Source organism: Cyrtonyx montezumae, unplaced genomic scaffold, assembly GCF_038088225.1.
Source record: "Cyrtonyx montezumae isolate F1298 unplaced genomic scaffold, pur_monq_1.0 scaffold_19, whole genome shotgun sequence".
Classification (NCBI taxonomy): domain Eukaryota; kingdom Metazoa; phylum Chordata; class Aves; order Galliformes; family Odontophoridae; genus Cyrtonyx; species Cyrtonyx montezumae.
Window position 1 is genome coordinate 3,578,111 of NW_027071925.1, and position 21,283 is coordinate 3,599,393.

Genomic DNA, 21,283 nt, shown 5'->3' on the forward strand with positions numbered 1-21,283 from the left:
CCCTGGGCACACCGTGAGTGATAACCAGAGTTAGGAGGAAAGCCCTCTTTCCCCAGCTCCATCCACCTGCATGTTTTTAGAGTTGTTTATACCCCAGGGTATGTTAACCTGTAGAGCATCTTGTGGCCCCTTTCCATACCCCTGAATGTCAGGGTGCACATAGCAGCACGCCAAGTACACTGTAAAACTGTCCCCTCCCTTTGTGTTCGTGCACTACAGAGCCCACAGCCTGCAGAGATGCTCGGGTGTTAATAATGCTCTCATCTCCAAAATCCAAGCCAAGCTCAGTGTCCCAGACCCCTCCCCTCTGGAGCAGTTCCCCATAGCCCAGAACACCACAGCTACCTGCAGGCCACCTATCCCCAAGGCCATGGGGACCACCAGGTCCCAGAAACGCTGGGCTTACCGGCTGTGGGATGGGGACCTGGTGCTGCTCCTCTCCAGCCTGATCCTGCAGCTCCTCGTGGCTTTGGGACAGCAGGGATGGGGCTGCAGCCACGCACGGAGCCTCGCTTATATATCTGTTATTCATGGAGCACGTGATGGAGTTCTAAGGGGTTTATAACCGCGATGAAAGACGAGGAGAGGTGAGAGGCTTTAGGATGACGAGCCGCTAAAGGATCCCATCAGGCTGCTGGTGCTGATTTCTTTACCCTGGCGTGACTGCCCACGGAGGGATAAAGCTAATTTGGCTGATTGCTGCGTGCTGGGTGCTCGGGGTCAGGCAGCGGGCAGGGAGGGACGCAACGCATCCTTCCGTGCGCACCGCTGTTACACGAGGAGCAGGGTGAGAAACCAGCAGCCTTTGGATGGCAGTGCTACCAACCCCAGTTTTACACCCTCCTCGAGCTTCGCCGCGGGGATCCGTGCACCCGAGCGGGGCACGCACCCACCCCTCGCTCCCTGCCGCACTGCACACACGCTGCGGCACACGGCAGCGCCCGCGCGGTGGCAGCAGTGCCCCACGCACCGAAACCGGGCTGAGGGCTTCCGTGGGCACGGAGCAGATCCCCAGCGCAGCGGGCACGGCCCCGAGCACACACACACGCACACCAGTTCGTGCCTATGACCCGTACCTACACCTCATCAGCAGCGTGCGTTGGGTTTGGGGTGATGATGTACCACTGCCATAGCTGTGCTTGGAAACCCACCCGCGGAGCTGCGCCGTGCGCAGCGTCTCGCAGGAGCCTCGGGCAGAGAGGCACTGCAGCCCACGCTGGGGCTCGAGCTGCCTGCTGGGGAGGATGAAAAGCGGGAAAACGCTGCGGCTGGGCTTTTTTAACGTGTTTTTCCACCACGTAACCGATCTGCCCCACGGGCCGAAGCCCAACACCGCTGCTGAGTTCACAAAGGGACCGCCCCCCCCACCCTACGCCCTCCCTCCACCCCTCCCACCCGGTGGGCGTGGCATCCCCCGGAGGGCGTGTCCAATCAGCGGTCACGCCTCCTCGGCGTCGGCGTCGCGCACGGGGCGTGGCCCCCGCTGGCCCCGCCCACCAGACGTTCCACGCGCGCCGCCCGCCCCGCCCCGCCCCTCCCCCAGCCCGTGCCGGCGGCCGCGCGCTCTCCCGCTCAGCCCGGCGCCATGGCGGAGCTCCCCGCCGCCCCGACCCCGGCCCCCGCCGCCCCAGCCCCGACCCCGGCCCCCGCGCTGCCCTTAACCCCTTCGGCGCCTCCGGGCGGTTCGCAGCGCCTCCTCTTCTCCCACGACCTGGTGTCGGGCCGCTACCGCGGCTCGGTGCGCTTCGGCCTGGTTCGCCTCATCCACGGCGAAGACTCCGATTCGGAGGAGGAGGAAGCGGCGGCGGCGCCGGGGAGCGGCGGCCGAGGAGCGGGGGGGGCCGCCAGCTCGGGGGGCTCGGAGTCGGGCGGCCCCGGGGCGGGCGGCACGGAGGAGGGCCGAGCCAGCCCGCTGCGGCGGGGCTACGTGCGGGTGCAGTGGTACCCGGAGGGCATCAAGCAGCACGTCAAGGAGACCAAGGTGAGGGGGGGGCGGGGGGGCCCTGTCCGTCGCGCGCAGCCTTCGCGGGGTGCTGGGCTGCGGGGCTCTGCGCGAGGCCTGGCTGCGGCCGTGCCCTTGTTTATACGGCGGTGTTGGCCGCTGTCGTCGAGGTTCGCGTCGCTCGGCGTCCTCCCGCTGTGCAGCGTAACGCAGGGTGTACCGAGGGCTGGGATTTCACGTTGGGTATCTGGGGAAGGAGAGGTGAGGCAGCGGAAGGGGATGCGCAGGGAGGTGGCGGAGTCACGCGGCCCTGGAGGTGTTTTAAGTGTAGATGTCGTACTTAAGGGATAGAGGGGGTGATGCTGGCGGTAGGTGCAGGGCTGGACTAGGTGGTCTTTTCCAACCCTATTGATTCTGTGCTATGTTTCTGGGGCATCCCTGCTGCCCAGCGCTTGGCTGCACGCAGCCCGACGGCACGGAGACAAAAGAGAGAGAGGGGCACTGCGATGGAGCACAAAGGGGCTGCCAGCCATGGGCGTTGTGCTGAGCGAAGCCGGAGGCACTCACGGGGCTGCTGGGGCCCTCTGCTTCGCCTCCTCGCAGCAGCACAGTGTGCCATGCAGGAGGTGTGTGGTGGTCCTGCGGGGATGGGTAGGATGGTGAGCAGTAGCAGGATGAGCTATATTTAGGTGATAGTGTCATTAAACACGTGACCGGTTGGAGATAAGCAAAATGAAAACGGGCATCAAGGAAAGACATTGCTGTGCTGGGTGCTTCTACCTAAAAAAAACCCAAAAAAACAACCCTTTTCTTTCCCTAAAGAAACCACAGTTGGATCGCTGCGGCGTTCAAATACAAATATCCGTGTGCTGTCACAGGGCAGATTTGCCCAAAGCAGAGCATGCTTTCTAATATCCAAGGCCACCTCGGTTTGGGGGAGCAAAGGAAGAGGAATCAGTGTTGGATTCTTAAATTCCAAAGTGCTCATTGTGACTTTGGTCACTGGGTAACTGCGCCCTTGTGCAACTCTGGGGAAGGCTGGGCTGGGGAGGATCTGAAGGCAGTTACATAAATAAATGGTCTTCCTTTTTCTTTCCTTTTTGTGGTCTTGCTGCTCTGGTGTAAGCATCTTTGTGCTCAGGTAATAGACCCTGGGGAGAAGTTTCTTAAGTGCTTGTGGAATTCAGGTGTACTTAGTGTATTGATTTTTCCATTTGAAAAGCTGCCCAACAACCAAGCGGCGAGGCATTGTGTACAAGCTGCACTGCAGTGTGGGATTACTAAAAACAAACCTGACGCTGTTGGGAACACACAGGGCTTGCCATTTCGTGGCAATAACTGGGGGTTTTTTGTCAGTCTGCTGACCCAGCCCCTTTGCATTATGGCACCAGGTAATGCTGGTGTCCTTGTCCAGGCTGGGAGGGGAGCAAACCATAGGCACCATGTGGTTGTCCTGGGCCTGAAGTCTGTTGGCCTTTGGCTGCTGTTGCCAGCTGTGTCTGCAGGTATGTCTTCTGGCTGGGGTTCCGACTCTCGAGCATCTTTGGCTGTGAGTTTGTTTGATGTCTTCAGGAATGTTATCCTGGCCAGGAGCAGCCAGACCATGGGTAGCAGAGGGCTCTTGTTGCCATCCATAAACCTTCTCTCTGTACCCAAACTGGGTTATAATCTGAGAGCTGTGTTTTCTTTAAACTGAGGGGGTGGAATTACTGCTTTTTCGATTAGGGAATATGTAAGCTACTACGTAAGCTAAGTTGTTACCGTTGCCTCTAGGAGCTGGATACCTTTGCTCTCTCCTGTTGGATGTGGGAGGCAGGCTGCTGCTTAAACCCCAGCACACGATTCCGGATGTTAATAAGTAGTAGAAACTTTCTCTTGAATTAGAGCTGATGCTTGGTACGAAGGCCCACTGGCTGTTCCACCTGAGCAGGTTTTTCTGACCCCTTGGTTCCTGTCTTGATAGTCATTAGCGGCATCGTGACATTCACGTGAGTCAGAAGGAGTCAGGATTTCTTCTCTCTGTACTCCTTTCCTGCCTTCCACGGCTGCTTTCCCAATTCAGAACACTGGGAAATAATCGTTGCCAAGTAATGTAAAACCCAAACAGTCCTGGAAGGAAACACTTCCCTTGCCAGAGAGGTGTGCCAGCTATGTCCGATCTGAGCCCAGTCCTGTCGCACAGTGAACCTGCACAGCAGTTCCTCTGTCTGCTGGAGCCACTCTGCTTGTCTTCACACACTTGGCTGAGTGCTGGATGTGATGTGCTGCTCAGGAGTTGCATTGCTAACTGCTGGGAGCACCTGATGCTTTTCCTAACAAACAAGCAGAGATTCAGACCCAGTGGAATTTTGCTTTCAGGGTTCCTCAGGTGTAGGCTATTCTGCTCGAGCTGCCTTTGGGTTCTTTGCAGAAGTGCTTGTCTGAGTTTGGAAGTGGTGAGGCTCATAGGGTGCTTTAAAACGCTGCTGCCTTCCTCCCTCTGCCCCTCACCTGGAGGCCTCGCTGCTCTCCTCTGCCTTTCGTTTTCCCAAAGCCCATGCGAGGCAGATCTGCCTCTCCTGCAGATAGGGGAAGTGAAAAGCACAGGTGCTGTGTTTCAGCTCCTTACGGGAAGGCCTTCAGCAGGGCAGGCTGCCGAACTCCTGCCTCTTTGAAAAAATGCTTGCAGCAGCACCCAGGAGTGATGCTGTGTCCCAGCAGGGCTCTCTGGTTTACATGGCAGCCTGTGGGGACCCCGTGGGGTCTTTGGGGGGGAGTATTTAGTTTCCGAACCACTTGGTTTGGATGGCTCTCTCAATCTGTTCAGCTTCACTTTGCAGCCCAGTTCAAACTATCTGGGGCTCTCCAGGCACAAATCCCATGGCTGATCAGCTCAGGAGCTAGAAGTGTTCTGATGCTATCTCCTCGAGTCTGAATTCAACTCTGTTTCATCCCACACAGCCCTTCTGTTCCTCCTCGCCCTTCGCTGCTGTGACTTCTTGACCTCAGGCACTGAGATATGAATATCAGGTTGCAGAGAACTTTCTGAAGGTGTTATTCCCACGTAATTTCAATATTTGCATGAATATTTTACTTCTTGCCCAAATCCTGTCACGCAGTCGCTACTTTGACCTAAACTTTAGATGTTGTGATTTTTACTATTTATCCCACAGGAGAAGGGAATGTTCCCATTCACTGGAGGTCTGTGTGTTCAGCTCTCTGTCCCCGTGCAGCAAGCACCAGCCTCCCCCTGGGCTCCCAGGCACCAGTCCTCGCTAGCGGCCTCCACGCAACTGTGGGATGAGAGCATGGAGGGCCTTAAAAACCACCTGTCTCTAACCCTGGCCAAGGTGCCTGCTACCTAAAGCCCAGTGATGCAGAGTGCTTAAGTTCCAGCAGGTGACAGGAGGCAGTTCTGCTGTGTGTGGGTACAGCTCCTTCTCCAGAGCCATGCAGCACTCGGATTCAGCACCTGTGAACTGATAGCAATGGTTTCAATCACTTGTGAAGCTGGAAGCTGTACCCAGCCCTCCTCTCGCATCTGATGCTTCAGTCACACTCCCAGGGGTGCTGTGGAACCACCTGACATCCGTAGCCATTAGGGATGGGAGGGAAGAGAAAGGGCTTACTGGAATTGGTGTAGTTCTGCATAAAGCAGGAGCCGCGTCAGCATGTGACAGTTCTGCCTGCGAGTGCTCATCACAAGGTCACGTACCCTCGAGTTGGTTTTTAGCTTGGATTTGTTTGATGCTTGCCCTATCGACTTGGGGATTGTTGTTAATATTTTACTACAAAATGGACTCCTGCACAACTCGTACTGAAAAGTGTGTGCTGTTACTGCATGGAGAGTTATTTTGTGTGCACGGTGAACTGATAATTTGGGAATGCGAGTGGCCACCTGGGCTCAGCAATTAATTAGAGCTCCTCCAGCCCCAATCAGGAGTGTTATTTTTAAAGTGGACCAAGCCTCTCCCTGAGCAGGCAGTTCTGTGACTCACAGCACTCACAGCCACTGTGCTGGCTTAGCTAAAAGGGAAGGGGAAAAGGCAGCTCAATTAGTAATGCTCTTAGGACTAGCACACAACCTAAGGTGCACTGAAAGCTTTAGGAGGAATCAATGAGAGCCCATGGCAGGCTTTGAGATTCCTGCATGAGAACAGCGAGGCATTTTGCTGCAGCTGTCTTATAGTTTCCCCTTCATGTATACTGTGCAGCTCCAGCAGTGGTTTCTGCAGGGAACTGGCTGGAAGTCACTCTGTAAAGTTACTTTTTCGGCTAAAATCCTTTGCTGAAGATAAATGGTACAAGCTCGTTGGATGCTTTTTGGGACAGGGTCTTGCTTATGCCAGCTGTCCTCAGCTCTCTCCTCAGAGCAAAGACACTATTTTTAATGCTCAGCATCTGTGTTGGTGCTGGGAGATAACAGGCATTTGCAGAGCTCTAAGCCTCCTCTCCTGTGACTGTTTAATTGCTTGTGGGATTTCAGGGGCTCTGAAGGTGACAACACCTTCCTAAACACTCCCTGGGAGGAACCTGCTGAGTTGTTTGCGTGCTCCTTACCTCCCACCATCAGCATCAAGCTGGTGCTTTGGGCTGACGCTTCTGCACTTCCTTTTGGTGTTGCCAGCAAGGCCTGGAGCTGAGATGTGAGATGATGATGTGAGTTTTTCTTTCTGTGTGGTACTCAGAGTGCTTAACACACGGCTCAGGTTCTCAGCCTAGGTCCCACTTCAGAGCTGTGGCGAGGTAGGAGGATGCTAACTGTGTCCTGGAGCAAAAAACCTGCAGGGAGGCTCCGTGGTGACACGGGGGCTTTTTTCCACGCACTGCTACGTCACTCAGCATGTGCATATTTGTGTCTGAAAGCAAAATACTCTGCTATCCCAAATTCACAAGGTTTTTACGCTTGAGCAGAAAGGCATTTTCTCTCAACAGTGAGGTCACTGGGCTGACTGGGTGGAGGCTTTACCTTCAACGAGCCCTTGACAAGCTTTATTCTGGTGGTTGTGTGAGGTGGAGCGATGTGCTGCACGGCCCTGTTCTCAGTTGGGTTTCTCATGGGCTGGGCTTCAGTTCTTGATAGAAGGCATCTCTGCATGTCAGGTGGCTCACTCTTACCTCTTCCTTTTGGCTGCGTGCATAGGAAAGCTGAAGGGAGCCCAGTGGGGTCCGTGCCAGCCCTTGCAGAGCACTGGGGAGCGGGCAGAGGAATGCCCAGGTGGAAACTGAAAACTGGGCTGGAATCTTCCAAGTGTGCTGACGTAGGTGGAAGCAAGGATATGCTCCTTGATGGTGCACGTGGACTCCGATAACTGCATTGGGTATGTGCTTGTGCAGGGAAAAGATAGGTGGTGTTACGTTGGTTTTCTGCCCTTTGTGGTGCAGGCTTTAACTCTGCTTTATGGAGAGAGGAGCAGCCCTGCTCCCCCTGACTGCATGGCATGCTGAGACAAGAACCAGTGGGTAAGTGGTCAGATCTTCAAATTGAGGGATCTGTATCTTTGTGCGCTGTGATTTATTTCCATTCTTTTTGAGAAGTGGCCTTACCTGTATGCCTTGTTTGTCCCTCTGTGTTGTTCAGTTTTGTGCTGTACCAGAGGAGCTCTGTGATCGCGGTTCAGTTTATCAGGGACCTCTGTAAACTAAACTGCATTGATGTCCTCGTGCTGTGTGGCTGCTCACCTGGTGCTCTGCATCTCTGCGAAGGGGTGGGCAGCTGTGGGTGTGAGCAGCTGTGCCTGCTGCATTGTCCTGATGGATGCGATAGAGCTCGGGGATATTTAGGGAGTGCCAGAGCTCTGTCCCTGTTCCTCAGCAGCTGGTGCACCTGGTGAGTGGATGGGCATCACCGGGGCTGCTGTGGGAGGTGAGGGCAGAGATGTGCAGAGCAGGTCAGGAAGGGTGGGTGGTCTGTGTTGAAGCTTCCAGGCAGGGAAAGTTGGAATTCACAGCAGTTAAATGAGCAGAGCCTGCTCCGTTTGCATTTGCAGCAGTATCCTTTCAGAAGCCCTGGCTGCAATCTCCTGAGCTGAGGAGGAGCTGGGGTAGCTCTGCCCTCGCTCCGTTAGGCAGCGTTCATTTTGTAGCATAACGTCACAGCAGTGGTGCCCTACTGTGCTCAGCACAGCTCCAGCACAGCCGAGGTGGCACATTCCTCCCTGTGCCTGCACAGCACTGCCCTGCTGCTGGAGGGGGAGGGCTGCTCAACCTGGCTGGGGTGAGGAGCTGGAGGTTTCTCGCTGTGGTTTTGAGCCCAAAGCTGGGCTTGCACATCGCTCCTGCTGCAGCCTTGTGCTTAAGGTGAGGTACAGTCATAGGGGGAGGGCTGGAATTAGTTCATCTCAGCCCATGTAGGGTCCTTTCTCTGCTTTCAAAAGGATACGACTGCAGGAATAAAAGAATTTTGCGTACGAATCATTTTTGTTTCAAGGAATGGTGCTGCTCCTCTGCTGATAAGGATACTTAGCGAGTAAGTAGCGTTTTTAATCTTCAAAGCGTTTCCTGGTGTTGATGTGGCAGTGCCTCTTGAGTCGTGCCTTGGCAAGGTGACAAACCTTCCCTGCAGGTGACTCGGGGTGACACCTGCATCGGTGCTGCTGGGCCCTGACCTTGGTTTCCTGGTGCTGTGCTCATGCCTTCTCCGTTTGACCCTTTCTGGGCAGGGCTGGAGGGCACGAGCTGTATGGGTGATGAAAAAAACCTTTGACATTCCTCAGTGTAATTACAGACTGAGGCTTCTACCTAGACAAATTATTCTCACTCCAAGCTGTAATGCATGGGTTATTCTGGATGTGTAAAATAGGATGCTTGGAAGCTGGGTGGAGTTTTATATCCCTTTCTACCGAGGGATTCAGACTTGATTTGTTTCCTCAGATATGTGAAGTGATGGATAACCTAGCAGCTTTAGGGTTAATTTGGGTATCAATGCTGTGAGGATTTTGCAAGAAAGCAGTGCAGCCAGTAAGTCCTAGATCCACAGTGCAATTGTTGACAGCAGCTGCGTGGGTACAGGCATGGAACCTGAGCAGCACACGTCAGAGGCACCGTTGTGTTTTCCTGACCCAGCTTCACTCCACAGCTGCCCTGAACCAGCACCTGCCTTCCCTGCTGCTCAGAGGGGAGTCCTGCTCGCTGCTGCACTGGCTGTGCTGCCCTTCTGGCATTTGGGACTGAGAGGTGAGTGCGCAGGGAGGACTGCTCAATAGCTTTGCTCAGGGTTGATCAGGTTTCCTGCAGGGCCCTGCGCTGCACACATCGTTTGGCTTTGCTATTTGGACTGCTGTTGAAGGTGGAAGTTGTTTTTCCCTGGAAGGTAGGATGCACATCCCATCCAAGTGAAGAGTTCTCATGACTATTCCAAGAAGTATTCATGCTTCTGTTCAGCGCTGGAGTCCAAGTTCCTTGAAACACCGTTAGAGCCGAGACAAAATAGCCACATCTTCTAAATTTAGAGTTACTACGTGGTTGTGTAACCAGCTGTAAAGGGAACAGCTCTTCAAACTGATTGTTCTGTCCTCACGACAAGCAGCTTCTGTCAGGAGCCTTTCTGTCCTTGTACCCCAGGAAGCCTGCAGGGGCCTGGCTGTGGGAATTCCCATGCAGAAGCACCATCTCCTCTTAGTGAATTGTCTGCAGAGTTCAGATGAAGGCAGAGCTGGAGGGAGGAGAGGAATGTCTGTCCTTCCTGGAAAACTTCTGGGTTTGTTGTTTTTGAAGTCTGCAGATGTGGATGATTCACTTGCTTCCTGTCAGAGCAGGCCAAGCCGAGTTGTGGTGTTGCATAGAGCTCGGGAAGCTCTTCCTAACGAGGTGTGGTAGTATAGAATGTTTCCTCCTTGAAGTGCACTTAATGCAGTGTGGGAGTGATGAACGTAAACCTGAATGACTCTGGCTGTGGAAGCTTTCTCAACAGACCTCGCACAACGAAGTGAGCTGCTGCCCAGGCTGTGCACAGACTGAGTGCTCCTGAAACTAAGAGAGGAGAACACCTTGCAGGATTACACAGCAGTAAAAGTGACTCCGTGCAGGAAATACCAGAACCTGATACCTGGGTCCCTGGATTTACAAAACAAAGAATCCTAAAGTTTCTTTGGAGCGCAGCAGCTGATGCTTCTATCCCAGCTGTAGCAGCTGCCAGTGCTGTGCGGTCTGTTGTGACCTAACGAAGCCGAGTGCTCGGGATGGGATGACTTTAATCAGCAGCAAACTGTCCCAGCCTCGATGAGAAGATGTGTAATTTCTACCAGAAACATGCAAGCACTTTGCACCCATGTCTTCGTACAGAAAAGCAGCCTGGCTCCGGGGTAGCTCCTCGGCGTTATGGATGTGCTGCTGTGTGGGGAGGCACAGTCATCTTTGCTCTCAGTCTGTATCACTCATTTCCTCACAGAAGAGGCTTTTCCTGCCCATCTCGCAGCCCTGCTCTGCGTGACATGGGGCTCTCCTGAGCAGAATCATCTCTGCTGCCTTGGCCGGCTCAAGGACCTCGTTGGATGGCTTTAATGCTGCTTTCCTGAGGCCACTCTGATCCGAGCGTTGGATGAGAACGCTTTCCATTTACGAGCACTCCATGTTTCACAAGAGCACTGTGATCATCTCTTGTGTTTCTTGTTTTGGTGAGCATCTCAGAGAGAGGTTAATAATTTATAGGAAGTAAGCATCGCTAATATCGTTAATTGATGTGGTCACTGTAATGCATATATAAAACCCTTAATTGGAGGAGTCTTTTTTTCTCTCCCTCCCCCCCCACCAGTGTTGATGCTTGGAGATCTGGAATAAGCCCAGGCTGGGTTCCTGGCTTCCTTTGCTCATGTTGTGTCTAGGTTTTTTCCATTCTCAGTAACGTGATTCAGTACTAGACTGTCATCTGTCAATATTGATTACTGTGTGTAATCTATTTGCTCTTGCACAATGATTAAAGTTAATTGAGAGTCAAGTTATATCTTACAGTGACTGTGGCACAAGTGTCAGCGTGGCACTAATTCTGCATGTTCTGCTCTTCCATTGGCATTCAGGTGGAAGCACGGTGTGTATTCACACCTCATGCCATCTCTCCCACGGTGCTGCTTCAGCTCCTTTTGTTTTTGCCCCACGCAGCTTTTCTTTTCAGATTACAGCTGCCTTTCTGATTAGCACATCTACAGCCGTGCAGGTCTGGAGGGAAAATACTCTTATCTGTGAGCTCCCAGCACTGCTGTAGTTGCTGCAGAGTGAGTACTCACTGCAAAAACAGATGTTTTTTTCTCTCACTGTGACTGGAAACTGCTGGCCAGCCCAGTGTTGGGTTTGACAAGGTGTATTTAACCTCTTTGGCCATAGCCTATGGGGTGAGCTGCTGCACCTCCCACTTGCCTCTGCAGTTACAGCTGGGTGCTTTGCTGCCTGTGGTGACTGATGTGAGCCTGAACTTTCACTCGAGGCAGTTTAATTCAAGTTTATCTTAATCTCTTCTAATCTGGCATTGAGAAGTGTTTGCTGTTAGAGCACTATGATGAGGAGTCCTCGAGCGACTGAAAAGATGGCCTGGAGAGGTGGCAGGTTCTGCTCTGCTGCCGGTGCTGCTTCTGAGTGCTGCCCTCATGCAGCTAAGGGTAAATGTGGGGTGGGGAGAGTTCCTTCCAGAAGTCAGATCTTTGTGACTGCCCCATTTGAGCTAGCCAGGCCTTTTGTAAAGGCATATGTGAAGTCTTTGAAGCCTGCTGTGCATCAGCATTTGCATCTCCTTGGTGCTGAAAGAGCCACTTGGATGTGATGGTGGCAGTGAAGTGAGAGTCCATACCACTTGTACTGGAGAGCGGTCAAAGGGATCCTTGCAGACTGTAATTTGTTCCCAGTTATGTTGCTAACTTAGCTCCTTTCCAGGTCAGCACAGGGTGACTGCCTGTGGTCTGCACTGCTGGCAGTGCTTAAATGAGGGCTTGGAACGAAGATGAAGGTGTAGACACGGGATGATGTCCATAGCATCACTGTCCATCCTGTATGTGCTATTGAGCTTGGTAGGAAAGGGTTCTTAGGTCCTTGGGTCCTGCCTCAGCTGGTTCCTGCTGTGCTGTAACATCAGGTTTGTTGCTGCTACTGCAGACTGAAGTTTGTTTGTTTTTTCATAGCCCTTTCCTTTGTTTTCATCCCAGTTTGCTGCTTCAGAGGCTCTTAAGTGCACACACCCTGTGATTAGGTACTCCTTTCTCCCCACACTGTCGACTCTGGTGCCCTTCCATTTATCCTCACATCCATTATCTTTGTATTTTAATTTCCTTTGAGTTAAGTTACTCAGGAGAGCAGCACTCTGCTGGCTCCTAAGGCAGCAGTCACTGCCCTGCATTGACAGTGGCAGACGTACTGCTGCTTTGCCTCCCTAGCTGGTAGACATCTGCTCAGCCCCCCTCCCCCCCTTTTTTTTTTCCCCAGTTTCATCAGAAAAAATCCTTGGATGCTTTCAAAATGCCTAATTAATGAAATACAACCTGCCAGCCTGGGAGTGCTGCTGGGGGCTGACGCTGAGCTTTGTTTTTAGGTCTTCCCAATAATAAGTGGCACTGGTATGTGAGCTAGAAGGGCACTGGAAGTGCAATAGTTAGGGTTATCTGCATTCCCATGTGAAAATAAGGCCCCGGTAGGAGCACCACAAGGTTAGTGGTGTTTGTGTGTAGCTGAATACTGCTGCTTCTGCCTTCACCTCATCTAAACATTGCTTTGGAGTTTGTTTTAGGCTTGCAAGAATAGGAGGTGCTTGTCATGGTCAGCTAGGCTGTGATTTTAAATGGAAAATCTACTTTAGAGACCAGGAGAGGGAAGAGCTTTTAATCACAAGTGACGAGAGGCGGTCTGCAATTGGAACCCAGGCCCTGAGTGGTGGTGAAATCCCCCCCACCAGCATAAGGAGCTGCTGTTGCAGGGGTGGGGGCTTTTTGGTGCTCCATTCACAAAGCAGCAGTTGTTGAGGTGTCACACAGAGCTGTGGATTGTTTTCCTCCCACCCACATCAGCAAATTGTTTTTAGGAGACTGTGCTCTTTCATTTCCTTACTCGATGCATGTTTCTGCTTTGTTAGGTGGGCTAGGAAGGGGCTGGTAAAAAAAATCTCTCTGTATTCAAAGCCCGTGTCACTTGTGAAGATGCTCCCAAGTCGTGCTCTGTTTGTGACTGTCGAGGAGAAGCAGTGCTGACTCCTGCACAGTGCTGTAGGTGTGGCATTGCATCACACCAAGGTTCTGGGTTCCTGACTGGGGCAGGAAATCCAGGCACCAGTGGCCAATGTGTGCCACACCACCATGTAATGACTGCTGCAAGTTCCCATCTCAGCCTAGCTTTGTGGAGTGGCCTGGAAGCTAGGAGGAACTCTGGATTTGGGGCTGAAACGTGTCTGTGCTTTCAGAGAGGGACATGGATCTGGTAAGGATTCAGCTGCAGGCTCTGTTTGAGGGCTGCAGACATCGGTTTCCTTAAAATCCCACCCAGGAAAGCAGAGTTTGCCATTCTTTCATGGGTTGAAAGCGCAGATTTCAGACAGGAGAACTGTTTAGCTGTCATCTGGCCAACCCACAGGCAGCTGGTTATTGCAGCACTGCAGTAGAGACATCCATCAGCGCAACCTGTACAGAGGTGGGTCATGAAGGTGTGAACGTAGCAGTAGAGAGATGAGTTTACAGCAGGTGTACTCAGCAGCCCTTGGGGCTGGCAGAGCTGAACCCTCAGTTTGGCCACTGATGGGCAGTGGGTGCTCTCCATGGGAGGGGACCTCAGCTGAGGGCTCTTCCCTTGGGGACCCACCTTGTCCCCAGCAGCCATGGCTTTAGGAGAGCCACTGTGTTTCTGGAAGAAAGGAGCTGGTACCAGGGCAAAGAGAAGGTGTGCTTGCTTCCTTCCAGCTCGAGGGAACTTCAGTCCTGATCTCCCTGTACTCCCGTTTGTGATGCTGTGAGCGAAAGGGAAAATATTAGGATTGTTTTTTTCCCATTTGTGCCATTCTTGCTGCACCCCCACTGAACTAGTGTTTGTTTCCATCTCAGACCTATTTCTGTGCAACTCAATCCTTGCTGTTTCGTGGTAGCACACTGTGTGCACGCTATATAACACTGCAGACCAGCACAGTTATTTTCACCCATTGGTGTTGTTGAGCTGTGTGGCTGTATCCTGTTCTGCATCATGTATCAACAAAACAGCATTTGGTTTACAAGGGATCTTCATTTACATGGTCTGATAGCAACGGGACAAGGAGGAATGGCTTTAAACTAAAAGAATGAAGATTTAGGTTCGATGTGAGGAGGAGATCCTTTGCCCCATCCCTGGAGGTGCCTGGGGCTGTAGATGGGCACTGGGCAGCTTGAGCTGGGGGCACACAGCCCACAGCAGAGGTTGGAGCTTGGTGACCCATTAAGTCCCCTCAGCTGTCCTATGATTCATCATTGGTGATGGAAAAGGCGGAAAAAAAATGAGTTGAATTTGTTTTTACAAACCCAAAAGCAAAACGAACAGAAAACCCTTTTTGTTGCATCTCTGACACTGATACAGGATTGAAGAAGTCAACCTGAAACCCTGATGAGATGGATGTGTTAATCACATGGGTTTTTCCCAAAGGCTTTGGCAGTGTAGGCCATGCTGTTCTCTCTCTCAGCCTTTCCTTGCTCTCCTCAGCATGCAGCCCTAACTACAGCCCTGGCAGCTTAGGGCTGGAGCTGTTGTCCTGTCCCAAAACCACCTGGCTTTGCCTTCCTCAAATCTGATTGCAGCTTTACATTGCACAACAAAGCAGCTGGCTGGGCTCCTCGGGCTCTGCACATCACTGCTGGTGGACTGGGGTTGGGATGCAGCTCTGCCTGCACCCAGTGGTTCTCTGTGCTCTCACTTGGAGCTTCAGCATGCTGTGCTGGATCTGGGGAGACACGAGGCTGCTCCATCCATCCCTGCCAAAGTGCTGGGGCTGAGCAGCCAGCATTCCCTCTGGAGATGGGCCTCCCTCGAGCCAAAGAATGTAGGTCAGAGTTAAGTATGTAAAATGAAAAAGAGACTTCATTGTAAGGCACCGTTTCACCTAGATAATCCAGCAAGGTCCTCATGCTGATGAGAAACCTGTTCTTACATACGCGCTGTTTGATGTGACTCATTAAGCAAACCTCATTAAGCAGCAGCATCAGCCCTGCTGAATGCCGTGGCACGTGGTCCTGAAGGCTGTGGTGGGGCCGGCACCCTGACACGTGTGCCCTCTGTCCAGATCTGCGTTTTCAGTGCCCGGGGCCAAGGGTAGAGGAGGAAGGAGTCAGTACTGACACAACCTGACATGGATAAGGAGTGCCTGCCAGCCGTGCAGGGCTGGCAGTGTGTTACGCAGATGTTCACGGCTGAGGGGCTCTCACTGTGACTTTCTGCTGCATCAGGTACTGTTAGCTTTTTTGTTTTTACTTTTTTAAGTTTTCTAGTAAGAACAAAGCATGTCATTTCATATTCAAGGCAAGGAAAAAAAAGTCTTTTTTGCTGCCTTCTTTGTATGCTTGACACGCTTCTTAATCTTGATGGTATCCTCAGTTTTACATCACAGCATTTACCTGCAGGTGAAATGCTTTGTTCTGACTTACTGTCCCCTGTATAACGATGCACAGGTTCCTTCCTGGCTTCCACGTGCCACCCCAGTGGCAGCTGATGATGATGAGGCTGATGGAGCCTCACCCTTGGGTATGTGCAGCCCGCAAAGCTGGGTTCTGGGAAAAGGCACTGTCATGAGCATGGGAGCGTCCTGCTGGAGGCTGGGCTGACTTGGTCTGGGCTATTGCACGGCCTCGTCAGGATCCTGCTGCATCTGACTGACATACAGCAGCAGTCAGGGAGTAGGGCTGGTTTTGAGAGGGTACGTAGCTTCTATTTCTCATTAGGAACAACAGCCCTTACACAGCAGCCTAAGGCTCAGCTGTCCCCGTGCCACATGGCCCCTGGGTGCCCCTGCAGTCTACAGCCAGCTTTGCTCATCTTTGCTGGGCTTCCAGGACTGCTCTCCCCATGGCATTCAGGCAGAGGCCAGCTAACCTGGGCTTTGAGAAGAGGAAAGAACAGAGCACCTCTCCAGTTCTCACAGCACAGCTTTCTAAATCACCTCAAGGGTGTTTTGCAGACCTCTCGCTGTGTTTATGGCTCAGTGTTTCATTGGGGTTGTGATGGGCTGGAAGCCCTCTGTGATAACCAAAGTCGTTAAAGTGAGGAGCACGTTACGTGTATGGCCCATAACAGCCTGGTGCTAAAGCAAAACGCTTGCTTCCTCCCTGTATGTGGTCACAGTGATATATCCTCATAAAAAAAGTCATTGTAGGAAGTAGACACGGAATGAATTACAGTTCCAGGAAATATGGGGCTCCCTGTCAAGGATAACTGACTTGGTTTAAGAAGGTAAAATGTATTTTGCAGACGGTGGCCATTGATTAGTCGTTCTCCAGACTGTTTTTATTGGGTGTGTAGATGTGAAGGCAGCCAGATGTACAGAGCATCCGCTTGGAGCCCTGCCACTGCCGGGACAGGGGTCAGTGCCTTTGGGACTGATGAGCTCCATCATTCCTCTTCAGCACTTCTCCCACCCAGTGGTGACATCCCCAAGAGGCCATTAGCACAGGTACGGAGTTTCACGTCTGTGCTGGTAGCAGTGCCTTTCTGCTTTGAAGGGTGAATGCTTTTCTTATTAAAGAAAGGGGAAAAAAACCATAAACAACCTCTCTCTGTGTTTGGAGGCAGATCTGCTGACTTCAGGCAAGCAGGCTCTTACTGCCTATTGCTCATGCTGTCTGGAGTGAGCCCTTGTTCCTCAGCAGAGCTGCTCACAGCTGGTGAGCTGCACCTGGGAGAGACCCCAGAGGTGGTGATGGTGTTTCAAATGAACGCTGTCAGCTTGTCCCAGGCTCAGCCTGAGCAATGAGCCAAAGGAGTGCTGGATGGAGGAGAGCAAGGACGTTTCGTAAGTGCACAGTATTTGTCAGAGCTGTTGAGTCAAAGGTGATGCATTACGGTGCTATCTGAGCATCCTTTGTAACCAGCTCTGCACTGAGAGGTCTTACAGATGCTTCCAGGAGATGTTACCTGCTGTGTACTGTCTTGGACATTTGTAGAAGGATAACTCCATGCTGAATTCTGTTAACACTTAGCCCCTCCTTGCTTTTTCCTCTTAAGATCTTTTAGTGAAGATCCCAATGAAGGCGTGGTGGCATGCTGCTTAGGGAACTCCTTCTCTCATTAAGGACAGGTTTCCTGCTTGGCCCAGAGCTGCCTCATGGCCCTGACAGCTTGTGGGCCCTTTGGAGCCTGAGCTGGGTCTGGCCACCTTGGTCCTGCAAGCAGCTTTCTGTTGTCCATGTTCTACATCCGGAGGACACCAGGCTGGCAAGGACTACTGCGGGCCTGAAAGATTTTACCCATAAAATCCACGTACAGGGGGACACTTAATTCACCTTCAGCAGGTTTAGAATGGACATTCAGTGCACATCAGTAAGGAAAAGAAACAGTCAGAACCTCTGGCTTCTGTGTCACGTCCAGCAGCGGTTCGGTGACTGCTCAGAGCCACACAGCAGTGCTTCCTGCTCGCTCAGCAGAGGGATGGGGCAAGCAGAGATCCCCTGATTGGTCATCTTCAATTGTTATCACATCAAATGTGGCTCTGGAAGGCTCTCACTGCTCTGTCCCCATTGCGTCATTGCTGCCACCGTTCCCTGGGGGGTTTTCTCAGCATTACTGCAGGATTTGGGATGTGCTTGCTGTTGTGTTACAGGGTGCGCTTACGCTGAGCTCAGCCTGCTCTGGCTGGAGATGTGTTCGTCTCCCTCAGCTGTTCTGCTGGAGGCCGATTGCCCTCTTGAACAAAAAGCTGTGTGACAGTGCGAGGACGGGTGGCAGAAACTCCATTGTGAAATCAGAGCTCCCAGAGCTCGTCGTGTGGATTCAGTAGGGTCCATCCCTTTTTGTAACGGCCAGTACAGCACTTCTGTATGGGAGGCATAACTGGAACTCCATCAGTGAATAGAAAATGCAGCTGAGGGGTTTTTTGGGGCAATGATGCAATTGTGCTGCATTGTCCCAGCAGCATTCACACACACTCATCTGCAGTGTGAGCCGGGGGAGTGGCTTTGCTGTTTGTCAGGGATGAATGCTGCTGGGGTGCCCATGCTGGCACTCAATTCGGGGTGGGCTCTCTGTAGCATTCCAGGCTTTGCATGAGCTGGTTGTAAAGGCTTTCAATTGTTTTTGGTTTTTTTAATGATACCTGACTTGACAGTGAATACATGTGGCTCAAAAGGCGTTGTTAGATAACAGAAAGCCATTGCAGAGCACTCTCTATGGCATGCAGCCAGTGTTAGCTGCTGCACACCCTCAGTCACTGCTTGCCTTTGCTCTGTGCTGGAGCACTGGGGGTGAGATGAGCCTTTGTGCCTGTCTGAAGGTGTGCTCCCATTGCAGGGCAGGAGAAATAGCTCAGCTCCTTGTGCTTGCTGCCCAGGGCTGCTCAAGAACGTGCCATGACACAGCACTGCTGTGCTTCCAGCTCGAGCTATTTATACGTGGGTTTTCAGCCTGGTTTTGTCTGATCTATGAGGCTGTGTACTCCATGAAATAATCCCACTTAAGTTCAGTAAAATTGCCAGGGTTCCTTACGAGCCAGATGAGCGTTTCAGCTTGTGGCATTGCAGGAAGGAGTAGCAGTGCCCACAGAGCACGTGCTGGGGGGCTGTCAGGCAGGCTGAGGCTTGCAAAGCACGAATCTGTGAATCATGTTAAGGCACCTTGAGCTGTTCCTCCCTGCTTGCCTGTTGCCTCAAAGCTGTTTGCAGGTCACGCCGTCTCGGTATAATTGTGAACAATTAGAAGCTAATTTAAATGGCTGGTTTGTATTCACAGCAGCGGTGTATGAGCTAAGCAGCTGGAAAGCAGGCACGGTGATTTTCTGTTGCTACGTCTCCCTCTTGTTGTTCCCTGGCAGCTTTTGCAAGGCAGATATTTGCAGAGGGCTAGCACTGAGCCCCCCATGTGCGTGGCTGACCTGACTGTGAGGAGAGGGGCTGTGCGCCCCATTTCTCCCAGTGGTCAGTGACTGATTCCTACAGCCCAGCAATGAAGGACCTGTTGCGTGGTAAAACCATTTCCATCCTGAGACAACAATTTGAGGAATCCTTTTGCTTCAGGTAAATTAGAGAGCTGCTGGGTGCTCTTGTTGCACAGGAGGAGCACAGCTCAATCCACGTGGCTGCTGGGTTCCCAGAAATCAGGCTGCTGGCTGCAGCGTGCTCCTTGGTGTTAGAGAGCACCCAAAGCAACTTCTCCTTTGGGGTGGCTTTTCCCACAAGCATTTTGTTCTTTAGACCCACTTGTGGCAGGATGTCCAGAGTTAGACCCTAAGGACCAACTCAGCACAACCTCTGCTTGCGGGCACTTACTGAGGTTCGCATTGTTGAACCAGGCATCCCTCAGTGGGATCAGCGTGCGTGCACAGGGCAGTGCTGCCTGCCCATTGCAGGGCACTACAGTTCCACCCTGCTTCACATGAGCTCTGGGGGAGGGATGAGCCCCATCTGTGAGAGGTGTTGGCTGCTGTATAGGCACAGTGCTGTCTGCTTCCAGCCAGCATCTCCTGTGTGTCTAACTGCAGCCTCGTGTGGGTTTTCTCAGGTAACAGTGCCATCTGGTGCTGGATCTCTGCTCTTTATCAAGCTTTTCTCAGATTCCTGGGCAGAGGTGCTAGGAGAAGGGCTGTTTTTAATCAGCCATCTTACTGCAAGGCAGTGGGTGGGGGCTGTGAGGATCACTGCTCGGAGGGGAATGGGTTGGTGGGCTGCCTGGGCTGCATGTTAGGGACAGCTGCCCCAAAGGCTGGGAGTGGGAAGCAGGGCTGGCAGTGCGGGGGAAGGATCACTGTATCTCTTATCATTTGCTGTTGCTGGGAAGAGAAATCCTGTGCTGAGATGAAATCCTGTGGCTGGGGACATCTTTGGAAGGTTCCTCATCCAGCTGCAGCTGGCCTAAGCTATTCAGTGCATCTTCTCTTAGGAGATCTTTCCATGTGCTGTAGTCCTAGCCATGTCTTTTTAAACGTAACCTTCCATCTCTTTATGCTAAGCACTGTTACTGTGCTCTTCCTGGGTTCTCTTCTGGACCTTTTGAGCCATTTTGTAAGGCTTTTTGCCTTGGCTGCTTTACCCCTCGTTCAGCTCCCACAGCTGGATTTCCCATTGCCTCATCCCTTCTGTGATGAGTGACAGTGCTAGGCTTCTGCAGGTGGGACAGAGGTGTGGGGATGCTGACGAGCTGAATGCACTGCTGCCCGTTCCAAAGTGATTTATTATCCAAGCAAAGCAGAGGAGCAGTGGCTCTGTGCAGCTCAGGTCAGTGCCCACCTGTCCTCACAACCACTTCTGCTGGTGCCATGCTCCCTCTGCTGGGAGATGCTTCCAGCCCTCCTCCTGTCCCATCCAACAGCAGCCTGATACCCCTCCTGCCTTCTCATCTTCCTTCCCTTAGTTCCTGCCCAATACTTGGCCTTCCTTTTTGGATCCATGAGCTCATCAGGGCCAGGGAGTGTCTTGCAGTGCTTTCCAAAATGTCATGGACGTTTGCAGAGCTACAGCAATGATTTGTTGCTGGTACAATAAATAGCATCTGACATTCTAGGATGAGGGAAATCCAAGTAAAAGATTTATTTTTGCTGAGAAAGATTTATTGTGAAGCCAGATTCCTCTGCTCTGAGCACCACATTTACCCACGTTATAATTAAACTGAACTTTTGCTGCATCAAAGATTTTATCATTTATATATTTAGCCATATTTCTCTGCTGCTGGCTGTGAGATTGTCCTGCTGGGCTGCCCTCGGGTGCTGCCTTCTGCTGCTTCGAACACACGTGCTGGTCACAATAAGGTTAAACCCAAGGTTTGCTGGTGGCTGGTGCTGCTTAAGGAGGGGTGGGCAGTGCATCCCACGTTGTGCTGAGTGCCTGAGGGTTGGCACAGTCCTGGTGTCATGAGCAGGAGTTGTAACACGAGCAATCTGCAGGCAGTGCTGGAGCAGTACTGATGCCATCTTAGGTTCTGTGAAGTCCTTTAAAGCATTTCTTTCAGATTTAGGGAGAATTTTAGCAACCATCTTTCTGCGCCTGGAGCTCATCATCTTTCTGACCTCCTGCAGAGCAGTGTTTGCACTGCCCAGAACAGCCTCACCACCAGGCTGCTGTGATGTGTGGGAAATGAGAGTCCTGTTCACTGCCCTTCCCCATCTGAGCAGTCCAGAGGGGAACTGTGTGTTCTGATTGATGCACTCATGGGTTCTCAGAGTTAATTCAGTAAGGCCATGCTGAATGTTTTTTTAATCTCTTGGTACAATTTCTAACTAACTGTTTTCTGCTGCTG

At 52.2% G+C, this 21,283-nt stretch overlaps 1 protein-coding gene across 1 annotated transcript in view; it reads left to right on the forward strand.

Moving 5' to 3' along the window:
* Positions 1–1,544: 1,544 nt before the first annotated feature.
* UBE2O (ubiquitin conjugating enzyme E2 O) overlaps positions 1,545–21,283 on the forward strand; it is a 48,372-nt gene continuing 28,633 nt past the window's right edge. The window contains exon 1 of the mRNA XM_065735221.1: positions 1,545–1,981. Within this exon, the coding sequence (XP_065591293.1) occupies positions 1,586–1,981 (396 nt within the window). The 5' untranslated portion in view covers positions 1,545–1,585. The remainder of the gene's footprint in view (positions 1,982–21,283) is intronic.